The sequence below is a fragment of the Cibotium barometz genome, chromosome 17, assembly GCF_041138505.1.
Source record: "Cibotium barometz isolate CiBa-2024 chromosome 17, ASM4113850v1, whole genome shotgun sequence".
Lineage (NCBI taxonomy): Eukaryota > Viridiplantae > Streptophyta > Polypodiopsida > Cyatheales > Cibotiaceae > Cibotium > Cibotium barometz.
The window spans coordinates 59,425,556-59,442,507 of record NC_141062.1 but is presented as its reverse complement, the minus strand read 5'-3'; the positions used below and the strand labels follow the sequence as shown (position 1 = coordinate 59,442,507).

The 16,952-nt window shown below is 47.6% G+C and overlaps 1 protein-coding gene across 1 annotated transcript in view; it reads right to left on the bottom strand.

The window, feature by feature from the left end:
* Nucleotides 1-373: 373 nt before the first annotated feature.
* LOC147630235 (pentatricopeptide repeat-containing protein At1g07590, mitochondrial-like) overlaps nt 374-16,952 on the bottom strand; it is a 49,016-nt gene continuing 32,437 nt past the window's right edge. Inside the window, exon 3 of the mRNA XM_086811902.1 lies at nt 374-2,247. Coding sequence (XP_086668028.1) covers nt 991-2,247 — 1,257 coding nt within the window. The 3' untranslated portion in view covers nt 374-990. The remainder of the gene's footprint in view (nt 2,248-16,952) is intronic.

Sequence of the window (16,952 nt, the reverse complement as noted above, 5' to 3'; positions counted from 1 at the left end):
TTGAGGGCGTGCAATCAATCACATTGATTACACGATTTAATTTCCAATAGATGGCAAAAAATTAGGATGCGTAAGGTGCCTTAGCAATCGAAGTGTTGCGTATCTGAGAATCCAACTCCAGGCAGGTGGAACTCTTGCAAAAGAGTAGTAGCTTTGAGACAAAGATGCAAGACAATAAGGTCTCGCATTTGCAAGTGCCCACTTTCTTTGATGGATTTGTCCACCTCGTATTCTCAAGGCACACATCGAAGAAGTGACACACAAAGGGAAGGGGAGGGCTTCGCCTCTCTCTCTCTCTCTCTCTCTCTCTCTCTCTCTCTAGGTAGTACTTATAGGATACCAAAGGCCACCACTTCCACGGAGTTTTCTAAGATTTAAAACATGTGTTGGAGCTTTTCAAAAGATGTATGTACACAATATGATATATTGATAGCCACACCTTTGGAAGCAACATATTTTGCGGCTGAATTTCATTTCAAAAGACGTACACAATATAATGTATTGATAACCACATCTTCGGAAGCAGCATATTTGCATGTGTCAACGTGGCAAACGACTCCTTCCTCAATTTAACACTAAAAATACGAGTTAAATTTATATTTCCAACCGTGATTCATGGCATCTTTTTCATGTGCGCTTCTCCAATTATAGTTCCAACCTCAGATCATGAGATTCGTGGCATCTTTTCAAGACTACACAACACACCTCCCAAATGATAAAAGTTTCAATACCCATGGCTACCATAACCTGTTCAGAGTGAAGCACACCCTTCTTGAGTTTCATCTTAGTTCGACTTGCATTGCAGGGTCACACTGCTGCAAGGGGTGAGCCATAAAATCAAAGGACAGCTTGGCACTCGCTACTATAAATTGAAATTTTCCCTTGTTTGAGAAGCAAAAGGTATCCCACTGAACTTTAAGGCACCGAAACATATCCAAATTTTTAAAAGACCTGCAGCCAAAACTCATCGACCCCTTGGAAAATAAAATTCTAGTTACTTGATGCTTCTCCACTTGAAGAATCGATGTGAGCTAGAAGCCTCAACGTCTCAGCATCTGGTTGAAGGCCATCATTACACATACGCTGGATAAAATTGGGTGCAGGGTTTTTGGCCCTTGCATGAGCCTTCAGCAGCGTATTGTAAACTAAAGTGCTCCTGTACGGGCCTGCTGCTGTAAAGGTTTCAAAAGTCTGTTCAGCAAGTTCAACTTCCCCTCTCTCTGCCAGATTTTCAAGGACAAGCAGAAAAGAGACTAACCAAGGTTTGGAATGATCATAACTCAAACTCTCTCTTGAAGTTCTCAAATACTCCAATGCCTTATCTACTTGACCTACTTTAAGATAGCCAGCAATTAGGTGCCTATATGTCACAGTGTTTGGTCTCAACCGATCCTTCATGATTCGCACCATCAGCTCCTCTGCTGCCTGCATCTTTCCATGTCTAGCATAAACATCCATCATTGCATTGAATATTCTTGCCACTAACCTTCCCCTCTTCCTTTCAGCTTTGGCAGCAAGAAGCTCCGCTTCCTGGATCAGACCAAGCTTTCCTAATGACTCTATCATCACCCCATAAGAGCGAGCTGAGAGATTACTGGAGCTCTGAACATGATTCCAAAGCTTCTTGAGTTCTTTCTCATTTCCCTGGTCTCCATAAACTGCAAGTAGAAGGTCCTGTGCCAGATGGCCATCCTCGGGGCTACGTTTCATCATCTCATCCGTTAGAGACTGAGCTTCATGTTCCATCCCTGCTGACATGTAGGCTTTAGTAACCAAGGAATAGGTAAAGCTATCAGGAGAAACGCCTGCATCTTTCATTGCCTGGTAAAAACTTAGCACCTTGTCAGCATTGCCTTGTTTCTGAGCCAAGCTCATAAGAATGTTATATGTCCTTGTGTCAGGTATGATGTTTGCTGCAGTCATTTCCCTCATCAATTTGAAAGCTTTATCAAACTGCCGCTGGTGGCTATATAGTGATAAGAATTGGCTGAATGGCAGAGCTGAAACAGGGTGACCCGAATTTTTTAGCTTTTCGAGAGCATTTTCAGCCTGAGTAATCATGCCCCTTGCAATGTAACAGGACATGAGCTGGTTGTATACCAACTCAGTTGACCACTTGGATGGAATTTCTGTAAAGCACTTCTCAACATCCTCAATAGATCCTGTTTGCCCAGTTAAGTAGAGCCTGTACATGTGATCTACGTCATCCATCTCAAAAAGACTCGCACTGAAAACATAATTTGCTACCTGCAAAATAAAAAAGATAAGTATGCTTCTGCTGAAAAAGGAGGCCAATTCTTATTCATATATAACTAGTTGCATTAAAATAATTGATGAACTGAGTGTGAAGTTTCAATGCTTCACCCTAACAAGCTTTGAGCATGGAGTTCTCATTATTATGCCCATGCTTATGCTTCTGATCTACCATAGTTATAATTAAAGCTTATAGTAGACTCCCATGGAGTTGAGATTGTTTTTGTTGAGCTTGTGAAATACCTGTATTAGCAGACATGTGGAGTCTTCATCCAAGTGAATGCTGGCTGGTTTATGCTAATTCTTTCTATTTTAAGCGGTCTATTTAACCAGCCAGCTACCATGTGTGTGTGCGTCCATGCGCGCCTGTACGTACAGCCTATGCACGCTGTGGTGTTAGCCTTCCTCATGGCTGAGTCTGCCCTTCATCTCCAAAACCCTTATGAAGATTTGTCTATTTAAAGCAAACATGACTGAACCTGCACCTACTCTTGGATGCTTATGACGTGAGTGGAGATGTCATAGCATGAAGTCTATGTTATGCATGATGGATTTCAAGCTTTGTGAGTAGACTCTCATGGAGTTAAGATTGCACATAGGATTTTGTTACCTGAACTTTCAATTAATGGTCTTCTGAGAAGAAGTCCGACGCTGACCGTGAGAAACTGAAGGCAAAGAGGACCTGTAATGATTGTGGCGAGAAAGGCCACTATTGGAGGCAGTGTCCCAAGCGGAAGACCGAGAAGGGTGAAGACTCCTCAGCAGCAATCATGAAGACTCCGGCTTTTGTGCACTTGCAGGTGATGGACACCGATACTTCATTTTCTTCAGGCAGGGAGGAGATTGGAGGACTCTCCGCAACGGATACTCGGGAGTGGATTCTCGATAGTGGTGCTTCCAGGCACATGACTCCTTCCCATTCCGGTTTACAGGATCTCTACAGGTGTTCTGGTCATATTCTCACTGGGGATACGAGTTCACAGTGAAGATCAAACTTCCTAACTTCAAATATGGTAGGTATGTCTATAACAATAATTACTACTAATATAACCAGTAGTAACAAGTTGGAAAGTATTAAGCGTAAATGAAATTTGCAGCTTCATCATAGATTTCTGTTTCTAGAACAAGAATGTTCAAGCTCTCTAGGGTTTGCTTTTTCATTCATTGTAATTTACATTCATATCAATGCTACCCTAAAGGCTAGCTAACCAGCCCATAATACACTAAACAAAGGGCAAGGGACTCAGAGTCATTCATGCATAGTTTACATGTGTGTTCAAAGACAGAGGGTGGCTAGCAAACTTAAGGGCTTCCCAACATACCGTGAGTACATGCATCATCTGGCATCATCATCATCTCACGAAAGCGCCCCGTTCTGGGTTTTGCTTTTCCATTCATTGTAATTTACATTCATATCAATGCACAATATATTAGATCAAATCTCTCTCTTGTCTACTATGTCTATCAAAAGTCTTTGCGTTGATGTAATTAATTGTGTTAATACCATCAGTCTTCCACTATTAGTTAGCATGTTACTTGGTATCATAGCATCAACAAGGTCCTACACAATTAGGGTTTGCATTTTCGCATCAGCAACCAATTTAGGTTTTACATTTTTTCGTTAGTAGCCAATTAAGGGTTTGCATTTTTGCATTACCTACGATTTGAATTTTTTAATTAATAGCCAATTAAGGGTTTGCATTTTTGCATTACCAACCAATTAGGATTTGTGTTTCTCCTGTTTGCAACCAACGTTATCAAGTCATATCAAAGTTTCTAGGTCATTCCTAGGGTTTCGAGGTCAAACAAAGTCAAGCCATCATCTACAACAAATCGCACATCATTACACAACCCCAGGAGCTGAAAACGCACTCCAGAGAAGCTTCAAGAAATGCATCTCAAAAAGGCGACCAAGTTGGAGCAACAGGGCAGCATGTGTGAACAGCAAACACACCCTTCACTGCAGTCAAAATTAGCCGATTCAAGTCAGTTTCAGTTGCCTAAAGTTCAGCAACATGCTCAGTACATAAACCATCAAGACTGCCAAATGGATGGTTGGTGATTTGGGAGCAAACCATCAAGAATATGTTCTCCACAATGTTCATCAAGTGGAATGTTGATTGCCAGAAGTGTTGGGAGAACCAATTGGCAACATGCCAGAAACTTTCCAACAAAGAAGGTTTAAGTGGCCTTGCTCTATATCAAGCTATACGTCTAGACTGCAAATGACCGTGATAGGTAGGATAACGATTCAAATTTTCACCAGCACACTTTCAAGGCCATCTCTCCCTCCAATATAATGCCACTAAATACGTAAAGAAAATGCTCCTTTACCCTTTTCAAACTCACAAAATGCTAACAATTTTATAGTGATAAGAAACATTTTGAGGTTTTTTTGGTTCAAGATTTTGAGCTTTTATCTAGACATGTTTTGTCCTCTATGAAAAAGTTATAACATTACTTAATTCTTTTCCAAAAGATAAGTAATGTCACAAGTTAGAGACTAATTCTGTTACAACTGCACAGATCTCGTAAATGCAAAACACGAGTGATTAGTACAAACCCCCTAGGAGGAGGGTGCAAGCTAGCTCACCTCCCAACCGTAGGTTCTATGCTTCAAACCACGCCCGAGCCAGGGCCTAAGGTCTGACTCCCATAGATCCATGCCAGTCCTTCGGCATGCCGATCTATGCTATGCCACACATGTAGCTGGAGTCTTGGTCGAACTTTGATCAATAGTGAGGTTATGACAACGTTAACCCATGTCTCACTTATATAGAGTGCACCGCCGCTATAAATAACCATCCTGGTATAAATAGTGAGTATAGATGGATTTATTTATAATGACCTTAGCCACCCGTATTAGTTTGCTTCCTCCTAATCCCAGGGCTTCCCCAACATTGCTGAACTAGGATTGAGAGAGAAGTCCACTATCAGCAGTGAAAACTGGTACGGGGTGGACTTGAAAAAGTGGGCTAGTGAAAACTGGTACAGGATTTGATGTGTTGTTCTTCCACGGTCTAAATCACCTTTAGATTTGGCAATGTTTGCGCCTCAAGATTATCCTTCGGAGTTTGCTCCTTACTTGGGAACTCTGTCTCCGATGCCACTTCCTCTCTTAAAAGTTGTACGGCACACACTCCCTCTTGCTAAGCCTTCTCCATGGGTGGACTCACTCACCATTGTACTTGTTGCCTTCTTGCTTGAATCTCTTGTCAGAGAGTTGTAAAGCATGTCCTTAGTCAATCAATGCATCCCCATCAATTGGGCTAGCTTTTCTTCCTGCAAAGGCAAGTTTGCACATTGAAGGTAGGGAGATATGAATTATTGCATTCATGCCTTACATGTACCAAATGCCGTAATTCCCTCAAACTATTATGTACACATTAATCTCTCAAGCATCCTAGTAATTGGTCCCCGACGGGAACACAGCTAAACCATTGACATCCTTCAAGATGCAAGGATTAAGACCTTTGGGCTAAGCTTCCACCACTGTGGTGATGGATTTCTAGAGAAGAGGGTGGGTGGTACACCATGATCCTCGGAAGGCCTTACATGAGAGACATAAGGCTGGTTCACGATTGGGAAACCAATCAGATTTTGTATATGCAAAGGCAACCAATACTTGAAGATAGACCTGAAAACAGGAAAGACATGGGTCAAGGCATTCTGGCTAATGAGTTCGACACAACCGTTCCAGACCGCTTCAGTCAAAATCTGTAGAGCATGTAACACAAAAGCTATCAATCAACTGCTTAGAGTTATGACATTCTTATCCCCTTAACAAGATTCATAGTCTTTGATGACAACTCGAGACTCTGTTGCCATTACCTAGGTTCAGCTTCCTAAGTTTCGTTTAACAATAGACCTTATGCTACTTTCAAGTTCCATGTCTCCAAGTTAAACTTAAGCTTCTTTCTCTCCCATTTTCGTTTAACACTTAAAACAAGTGACATACACATCCCATACTACATAGTCTACACCTTCTTGGGCATTTTTCTTTGATTGCATACTTAGATTTACACACACAATCATCACATCAGAGTCTACTCATAAAACAAGCTCACTCCGTAGAAGTGCACAATGAAGTGCATACAATAAGCCACTCGCAATCATAGTGGGCTAAAATGGCTACTTAAGAGAGCCAAAACATGTTTTTGTCACGAAACGTTTTGGTGACCCCAAAACCATTGGCCGAAGCCTTTTAGCCACTAGGGGAAACGTTTCAAATTGCCGTTTTCGACTATACCACATGTTTTGAAGTTTTTTCCACCTAAATCAACATGAATGTGTAACAAAATGCCCATTATATAAACTGATATCCATTTTATTCCCTTCTATTCTCATAAACCTTAAAATTCATGTCATGCTGTGATAACATGTGTGTTTAAACACATGAACTTTCGGCCCCTCCCCTCCCCTCCCCTAGCCATGCTTCAGGACGTGGCATTTCGGTCTCTCTTTCCACCATCCTGGAAATTTCTGTTTTCATTTATGTATCCATTTCTCTTTTCGTTTCCGTTTCCGTTTTTGTTTTCCCTCAACTATGCTTGCAATTAAGACAAACTTATTAGTCCACCATTGCCACATATCACTTCAAAATAGGAAAAACAGAATGGGCTATTGCAATGGTGGACATAGGACATAAGCATCAAAAAGCTACTGCCACCATAATTGTGTTGCTTTCTCCTACTGAATGATGCATGCATTATTTGTCAAGCTGTGTAGTTGAGGCCAATCACTGCAGCCTTGTGAAGCACCGATAGAAGAGCAAGCATTACATAAACCTGCACTTGGCTCGTGAGAAAAACAACACAATCAAGGTGATTTCCAACCTTCATTCCACAGTTGTCATTGTTGGGTATTAGGGGTTGATCACAAGGTTTACAAGTGTGATTGAGCAAGAGGGCACGAAGACATAAACATAACATTATAATGATGGTCCTTTTATAGGAGAGACCCCCCTTTACAAGGTGTGTACATATGCTACCACCACATATGCCACAAGTCAAACTATGATGCCAAATGTCCGTAGAGAGGTCACTGTCGTAGACGGGCATGTGAATACATAAACTAATTGCCAAAACACAGCATACATTCAGCATCCATCACATCATAGACATTCCAATACATCTGTCACAAATATCAAGAACATATACATCTTGTAATCACCAAAAGGCAAGCTTGCACACGACACAGCCCCTGGTACACTCTGATGAATGAAGAGGCTAACCTATACATATGGTGAGGGACTGCTGGTCAGCCAGCCTAGAGGCTGTCGGCCAGCAGCAAAGAGACAAAAATCCTAAATAAAACCAATAAAAGCCCAATAAATTCCTTTTTAGGGATGGACAAAAAACTATTCACACACCCCCCCTCTTAGGCCAAAAAGGGAACCATGAGAGAAGATGATGGATGTCAGGGTCCCACACTAACGCACTGGCAAAAGGAATGTATCTCCCTCTGGAAATAAAATCTGATAAAGTCAGAGAGGGCGATCGTGATGGCAAAGGTGGTGAAGATGAGGTGATGTAGATGGCTTGATCGTCTCCCAAAGTAAGATTTTGAACGGGGCTCTCCACTAAGTAAGAAGTTCCATTCCCTGTGTGGTCCAGATTAGAGTTTGGAGAATCAACTTCTGGTGAGAAAAATTGGTCCTCTGGGAGTGCGGGTAGACGATCCATGCTATGTGCTCTCGAGGTCTTCAATCCCTTTTCTCACAATAGCTCTAATACCATGTGAGGGCAAAAGGACGAAAGGACCAGATGTACGAGAGATCAGAGCAAAACACATAGCATGAAATGGGTGAGTGAGTCTATATGTAATCGTGAGTGAACATATGTACAAGAGCCCTCTGATGTGAGGTGACTGAGTAGAAAGACCAGTGCAGAAGCAAAAATGATGTCGGAGCTGAAGCACGGTCGGTGACGAAGGCTTGCGTCGACATGAGGCAAAGCACTCCGAGAGGAGGTCGATGTTGAAGGCTCGTGTCGGTAGATGCAGAGGCACTCCAAGGTGGTAGTGGCAGCGGAAGATGAGGTAATGCAGGCTCTGGTGACAAGGGTGTTGCGCTACCTGAGGTGGTAGACGAAGAGCAGAGAGGGCTGCCGTCCCGCGTGGGGAAGTGGTGCAAGCTTTAGTGACAAGGGTGCTGCGTACCTGAAGGGTGCAGGCTCTGGTGACAAGGGTGCTACGTACCTTAAGGGTGAAGATAAGCTAAGAGTGGGCAGTAATTTTCTTGTACAAGATGCGGGTGCCCGGAGGTTCATACTCCACTAGCAGCACCAGATTTATCCAAATCAATGAAAAACAGGAAAGAAAACAAACCCTTAGTCACCAACCCGGGCGATGCAATCAACAACCGCGCTCTCTTGAGTACCTTGGGGCACCCTGTCAGGCCCACCCGAGTGCTGGTACATGATCACACTCTCTGGCTTAAAGCTGTCCACAAAGTTGTTGGCACAACCAGCATGTTTCAAGCTTTCTGGCCACCCGTAGGTTCCACCACATCATACATAAGTCCTCCATGTTTGCCCAGAGCGACTTCCTTTCTGTCGTCATGACTGAATTCAGCCTGCATACTAACCAAAACAGTCCCAAAAACAGTCATGGACAGCCTTCTGACCAAAACGTTTAGCAACTTGTATAGGAGGAGAAGGTGTCGACCAGCCCTGTATAGGCTGCCAAACAGCAAGATGACCAGCAATAAGAGAGAGAAAACAACAATCGACCAGCTCTCTAGAACCTTTAACAGCTGTTTTTGAAGCCACCCAGCTCTTTGACACATGTAGAAGCAGCCGACCAGCCCTATGACACCTGTGTATGCTGTCCAACAGCCTTGTACCACCTCTAGAAGGAGTCGACCAGCTCTGTCAAGCACTAGACTCCCCACGTGTGGAACCTACATACCCTGGCAAGTACCCTGCCTTGTCCAGCACAGCAAGGTTCCTAGAAAAGCAGCTCGTGGGTTTCAAAAATATCTCCCCAGCCTCTTTTAGTAACTCATGGGATTTAAAAATGTCTCCCCAGCCTCTTTTAGCAACTCGTGGGATTTAAACCATATGCCCGGGTGCCCATCACTAATAAATGGCCTTGGTACATTATTATAGTCCACCCTGCTGTGAACTCACTTATAAGTTTGTCTGCCCAAATTTTAGCCTATAACCATAAGCTTTAGTAAGCAAGGCAATAATAATTACATAGAGTTAAGTGTGCACAATTACCACCTACGAAACACATAAAATTACCGCCTTAGTCCCAAATAGGTGTGCACACACATGTCCAACAAGCGTCCCCGATGCACGTGAACATTCACAGGCAAAATACCACACAATGTCCAGGCAACAAAACAAGTCACACATCTCTGTGTGCAGCCCGTTTCTTGCAGGATTTCCGCTTTCGCCTCGCCTACGCCTACGCCTGAGCTTCAGACTCTGATGGAGACTCCTCCCGCCTCGCCTCAGAGGGACTCATCCGCAGCCCCCTCGCCCGCCCCCGAGGACACCCCCATCAGGCTTTCTCTTTCGCCGGACGACGAAGCGAGCCTCACTGCAGAGGTGGAACGCCTTCAGGCCCATTCCACCATCTGCCGTATAGTCGGCACTCGCCCCAGCAGAGGGGAGATCCGGGATATTCTCCAGGCCCGCCTTCTTGCAGATGTGGGCAAGATCCTGGACGTACAGCTTCTGGGCCGGGGACATTATCAGATCGAGTTCGAGACCTCCCAGAGTGTTGCCAAGGTCCTTGCCATGAGTCCCCTTGACATCAGGGGTGCTCGGGCTTTCTTTAGACCTTGGCAGCATGGCTTTGATCCAGCAGCGGCTGAGCAGGGAGAGCGCCTTTTTCATGTTACAGTTTGCTTCCCTGGACTCCGCCGGGAGTATCTTCCGCTTCTCTCTCGGCTAGGAGCATTGGTGGGCTCGGTACTCGAGACTGGCCCCACAGCAGCTTCAGTGGTGGCCAGAGCAGCTGGGCTACCCTCCGTCAGAGTTTTGGTGTCTGACATCTCCTCCCTACCTAAGGTCATTCAGCTACCTAGGATAGGGGGGGGATGGATTGATCAGAGAGTGGAGTTCTCGGGGCTCCCGAACCAGTGCTTCATATGCAGGCAGGTCGGCCATCTGGCCAAGGCCTGCCCTCGCAGGAGACCTCGACCCTCACCACAGCAGCAGGCCCCTGATGGCCCGCCCACAGATGCGGCACGGCAGGCTGCCTCCGGGACACCTGCTCAGGCCACAGAGACCTCGGAGTGGCAGCCTGGACAGGGGCGCCGCCGAGGGAGACAGTCACAGCAGCACGCACAGAGACCGCTGCAGCAGCAGCCACAGGCTCAGCCTCACTGGGTTCCCGTGAGGAACAGCTTTGCTCCCCTCCAGGAGGAGACCCCTGCAGCGACTGAGGACCAGGAAATGCCAGCACCCCCTCCTTCACCCCCCCACCCCCACCCCCATCCCCTCCCATTGCCTCGCTTCCACCTTCGCCTCCTCCCGCCCCCGCTCCGGTCTCGGCAGCGGCTCCCTCTCCGCCCCCCTCGCCCCCCCTCCTCCTCCCCCACCCGCCTCGCCTTCCCAGGAGACCCTGGCAATCCCCTGGCGCTCGCCCGCAGTCCGAAGGGCACTGAGCACCGATCTCGCTCGAGCACCACAGAGGAGACCTGCCATGCCGATCCGGGCTTCACGGATATCATCTATCCGCAGTCGGCTGAGTCGCCTCGGTGTTAGACAGCGATCGGAGGCTTTCGGTTACGCCTTCACTCGGCTTTTTGGAGCAGAGGGCCCCCATTAGCCAACACCCATCCGCGTTCATGTAGTGATACCTCCGGCCCGCGGGGAGGAGGCACTTGATTCAGCAGTGGCCTTCTCGTTCCCTCTCTGTGGCCCTTGCGACCGGGAGTGGACTCTAGAGCTCGCTATTAGCACTTTGAAGACTCAGGCAGTTGAGTTTTCACATCATGTGAGCAACCTGGAGGTGACAGATGTGATAGGCCGGCTCTGGGAGTTGGCTCATTTTTTCTTGGATCCCGGGAGTGTGGATGCCTCAGGGATTCGTCATTTGGTCGTGCGTATAGTGGCAGACTTAGCACGCGACCCTGGATATGTATGTATACACGAGGTTGCTCTGTCAGAGCGGGAGGCAGTCGCCATGGGCCACAGCCACTGGCGCCTGATCCGGGATTCTTGCAGTACACCGGGTGGACAGATTCGCAGCCGCTCGGATGGGGACTACTCTCCATCCAAGCCGCTTGCGAAAGCCCGCCGCACGGCTGAGACAGCATCTACCTCAGCAGGTCATCAATGAGGATCATCTCATGGAATGTTCAGGGCCTAGGCGGAGCACATTTTATACGCTATCGAGGTTGCTTGAGGCAGGAGCTTCAAAGATGCCTGGTTGGTGGCAGCATTGATATTTTGATGATGCAGGAGCACCACTTGGGTGAGAGCAAGATCCGGAGATATGGTTCGGTGATGCCTGGTAGATGGGATACCTTTTGGTCTGCAGGGTTTGGTCCTTTGGGTGGACAGGAAGGAGTTTGCATGGTCATTGAAGATGTATGGCGGCAGGCCATTGTGGATCGAGGGATCATTGTGCCTGGTAGAGCACAGTATGTCATTCTGAGGATGCATGATGAGCTATTGGGCGTGCTCAACGTCTATGCCCCTAATCATGCTAGTGCCAGAGCAGAGTTCTGGACCCAGGTTACGGATGCATTGCCAGAGGCCGCACATTGGTGTGTCGGGGGAGACTTCAACATGCTTGAGGACCCGGCCGATAGGGTGGGAGGTAGTCATGTTACAGTGCACGGCACGGAGCTTGCAGCTTGGGATCGGTTTTGCATGACACTGAGGATCACTGATGCATGGCAGCATGGGGCTTTCTCCCGTTCTCAGGACAGTCTTAGTTTCTCTCGGTCGGATCGTCGACAGGGAGGGACTAATCTATCACGGATTGATCGCTTTTATGTGGGCGACTGGTTAGGGGAGCGAGGGGGCTCCGTCGGCATTCTCGCTGGCACCTCATTTTCAGATCATGCGCCAGTTATCCTGACATGGGAGGAGAGGACACGGGAGCCCAGCTTGCAGTTGAGGATCCCAGAGAGGGTACTTATAGATCCCAGTCTCGCTGAGGACATTGAGAGGATCTGGCATGATAGTCAGTGCTCTGACCAGGATGCAGCAGGCCAGTGTGCCCAGGGACTCATCGAGCTTAGCTCTTTTCTGCACGCTGCAGCTTTGACACGGCTGGGAGAGATTCGCGAGAGGGAGCATCGGCTGAGACGCAGCCTTGCCTCATTACAGCGCCTCCAGGAGAAGCAGCCGGCATGTGAGTGGTTGGCGTCCCAGCTGAGCCAGGCACGCCAGGAGGTTAGAGAGGCCGAGGAGCAGAGACATGAGTTTTACTATCGTCGTCAGGCCTCTCAGTGGACGCAGCTTGGTGATAGAGTGACTGGTGAGTTTTTTGAGATCACTGGACCCCGCCATGCTCGGGCAGGAGTCCGTCAGCTTGGTAGACCGGATGGTTCGGTAGCTACTGAGCCCGGGGAGATCAGAGCCATAGCCACTGCATTTTATAGAGACCTGCTTTCAGCGGAGCCAGCCACTGAGGACAGAGATGCTTGCAGACAGACTGTGTGTGCCCATGTGCAGAGGAGGGTCACAGATCGTATGCGTTCGGTTCTTGGTGCGCCTCTTTCAGAGATTGAGCTTGCCGAGGCCTTGAGGGTCCTGCCGCGACATAGTTGCCCAGGGGAGGACGGACTGACGCCGGCCTTTTTTATGCGCTATTGGGACCTTTTGGGACCAGGCCTCCGCAGGGGCTTTCAGCATGTTTTGGACACTGGGGTGATGCCGCAGAGCTTTTCAGAGGGCTTGATCTATCTTATCCCCAAGGGGGAGGGAGTATCAGATGATATTCGGCATTGGAGGCCTATTACGATCCTCAATACTGTCTACAAGGTCTTAGCAAAGGCCTTGAGTTTGAGGATCCAGCCCTTCCTGGGGGAGTTGATTCATGCTACTCAGACAGGATTTGTCAAGGAGCGCAGTATCCTTGATAACATCTTTACTTTCTGGGAGGCGACGGCCAGAGCTAGATTTCTTGGCGAGGACTTGGTCGTGATGCTTCTCTATTTTGAGAAGGCATACGATAGAGTTGATTGGGGTTTCTTAGAGGGCACTATGCTTCGCCTGGGCTTTGAGCCAGGATGGATCAGAGGGGTGGCGGCTCTGTATTCCACAGCTCACAGCCAGGTGTTGATTGCAGGAGGACGGGGGCCGAGTTTTGAGCTGACCAGATCAGTCCGTCAGGGGTGTCCCCTCGCCCCCTTTCTTTTTCTCTTCTTTGCGGAGGCTATGAGCATGTATTTGACGGCAGAGGAGGTTGGTTTGAGAGGACTTCAGCTCCCAGTCCGGGGGGAGGACTTGCTAGATGCTGAGTTTGCAGACGACACGGGCTTATTTTTGCATGGCCAAGAGGCCAATCTTCTTCGGGCAGAGCAGTCGCTCCAGGTTTTTAGTGCAGCTTCGGGAGCATTGATCAATTGGCGCAAGACAGTGGCCTTTTGGATCAGTAGTGCTCCCACTCCGGCATGGAGCCCGGACCCCGGTTTTAGATGGATTCGTCCAAGCACAGCAGTGCGGTATTTGGGATGCCAGATTGGCCTAGATTTGTCACCTGAGCAGCAGATTGCCCCGCTTCTTCTAAGCATTCGGAAGAAGCTTTTGTATTGGAGTACAGCTCGACTATCCTTGGCTGGGAGGGTGGTGGTGGCAAATCAGGTGCTGTTAGTGACCATGTGGTACATTACGTCTTGCTGGATCTTCTCGAGCTCTTGCATCAGCTAGGTACAGAGGCTGATCTTTATCGGGGGTTGCTTCCAGGCGGTGAGCCTTGGAAAGAGCTCCTCTTGCAGTGGCTGCAGGCTCGGGCGCCCCCAGCAGGGGGCACTTGGGCACTAGAGATTCGCTGGATCTTCATAGAGATGAGGAGGACAGGCCTCAGTAGAGGATGGGAGGACAGATTTGCTTTGAGTATCCTGAGAGCTTGGGAGCTGCTGAGACCGGGGCTCTCTCAGCGACGACCTTCTTGTGTTGAGGAGCGGGCCAGACAGCCGCTCATCTGGAGCCCAGCGGTTCGCACAGAGCAGGGTCATATGCTGGGTTCTCGGCCTCGTTTAGCCTGGGGGCCTTTAGCGGCAGGCCCAGCTCGTAGTTTTGGAGACTGGCAGGCCTTCTGCAATCTCCCAGAGGAGATCCAGGTGGAGAGGCTGAGTCACTTCAGAGGGGGGTTGATTATGAGAGATGATATTCAGGAGGCACTCACAGAGGAGTGGTTCACACCTCTCGAGCCAGTGACCCCACGGTGGATGGGAGCCTTTACACAGTTGGAGATCCTGATTGCTGTCAGAGCTTGCACTGAGGATGGCAGTTGCCTCTACTATGAGATTCAGGATGAGGGCAGACTCCAGCGAGTGGAGGAGGAGTCGCCTTTGGTTGCAGAGTGCACCTTTCAGAGGATTCGGGTAGTGGCCGCCGCTTCTCGGAAGTGGCATATAGACCCCGATCCTGCTGATGTGCTCCCGGATTGGCGCATATGGGCATATGCAGCGCGCCCCTTGGCCCGGCTACAGTGGAACCCCGGGGAGTATGAGTGGCACGATCCTTATGCATCCCTTGAGGCCACAGAGATTACCTTTTTCCAGTATACTGTTCGGCTGGGGCGGCATATTTTGACGGCGAGGAGGACGGTCTCTCCAGCGGCAGCGGGGCATTGGCGGCTACAGGGACTCTCACAGGAGTTCCTGGAGGATTTTTGGGCTCGGCTCTGGGCTAGTCGACAGGCCCGCAGGATCTCGACTTTTCAGTGGCTGGTCGCCCACAGGGGCTCAGCAGTTGGCACTTGGCTTGTTTACAGCGGTCTTCCGGCGGCCTGCGTCCGATGCGGCCACCCTATGGAGACACAGAGACACTGCCTAAGAAAGCACGGGTGGACCAGTTGTGTGACCAAATGGTGACATCTTCCTTGGCTTCTAAATAGTTGTCTGCAGCTGAAAAGCATCCAAATACATCTGAAGCAAGTGTGGGCAATCTCTAAAGAACTCTTCATTTACCCATTTAGCATCCATGGGAAGATCGTTCTTGAATTTCACAAGGTAACGCCTGACAACTTTGCTTGTAGAGCAAGCTTGCGTTCCTTGTGATATACAATTTGTTCTGGTTGCAAAATCTCCCCAAGCTCATCCACTTCTGGTGGATCCTCAATGACCGATTCACTAGGCTCTGGCTCACATACTTGCGAAGGAGACTTACATATTGGGCACTGATGACGTTAGTGGGGATGTCGTAGTATCTAGTCCATACTATGCATAATGGAGTTGATAGTTATATAGTCTTGTGGGTTGACTACCATGAGTGTATAACATGCACGTTCCTAAAAGATGAATTTGGGCATGTTCCTGGATTCATCTAGGTATATATATATATATACCAATGTGTTACTATTTGGCCCTCCGAGCTCTTTTCACATGATGGAACTCATGCTCGGACTCTTGGACAGGTTGATGGACACATGGGAGCATGGATCTTTAGGTTGGCAAAGGAAAAAGCACTAGTCTTGGTCAAAAAGCAAGAAAAAGCAAAAGTCAAACTATGTTGATCTAAAGCTGAGGGTACCATTGGAAAGAGGACATCAAACTGGATTAAAAAGCTAAAAGTCGCTTTTTCAAAAAGCAGCTCCAGGGCCAAAAAGCAAGGCCCTGAAGCCATAAAAGCACAAATCAAGAACTTTGGCTACTATTAATAATATTTAAAGAGAAAAGCAAAAGCAAGGCAAAACAAAAGCAAGGACCCCCCCATCTAGTATATAAGAAGCTTATACCCTCATGGAATTTTGAAACTTTCTCCAGTTTGAGTACAGACATTTGTGAGTATTGGAGAGCATCAGACTTGATATAGATTTTGATATTGGTACTAGCCCGTTGTAAGACTCTTGTGGGTCATCCTCGTGGTGAGCTTGGCATCAGAGATCTTGTGCCTCGACCTCGACTGTAGCCCGACCTCGACATCGGCAGTCTTGTTTGATATTGTATTGGTCTTGGCTTGGAAAAGCCCGTGGATTGTTACTGAAATAAATTCTTGAAGAGGGGCGGAGCTTGTTCCCCACTTAGCGTGGTGCACTGTGTGAAACTCCTATTCCCATCTCTCTTTTCCCCTTCTCTCTCTCTCTATATATCTCTTGTACACGTGGTTGAATCTGTCACTGCACGCTCCGTTGGGCTTACACAATGACTAGGAAATGCCAACTTGAAAGCCATTTCATTGATCCTCTTGATCACTCAAAAAGGCCCATAGTATCTGGTTGCAAGTTTAGGATATGCATGATCTGTAACACAAGGACACGTGAAAGTGACAAAATTAATGAACTACATGTAACAAACCCACTTAATCAACAATCACAAATAGTGAAAGAAAGTGGGATTCAGAAAAGAAGAGAAATGAGACCTCACTGATAGGGGAATAGACACCTTGCAGGAATTTATTGAATCAAACCACGGGCACAAAGTGCCTGAACCTTTGCAATAGATAGAAGTACCTTACTAATGAAGAGGGAGTCCTCCAATTTATAGGTTTGAGGCTTCAATGCTCTAGAATCGAAAGAGTAAGCTCCAAATGACAAGTGGCTACTTTAACTGACAAGTGTAAGGT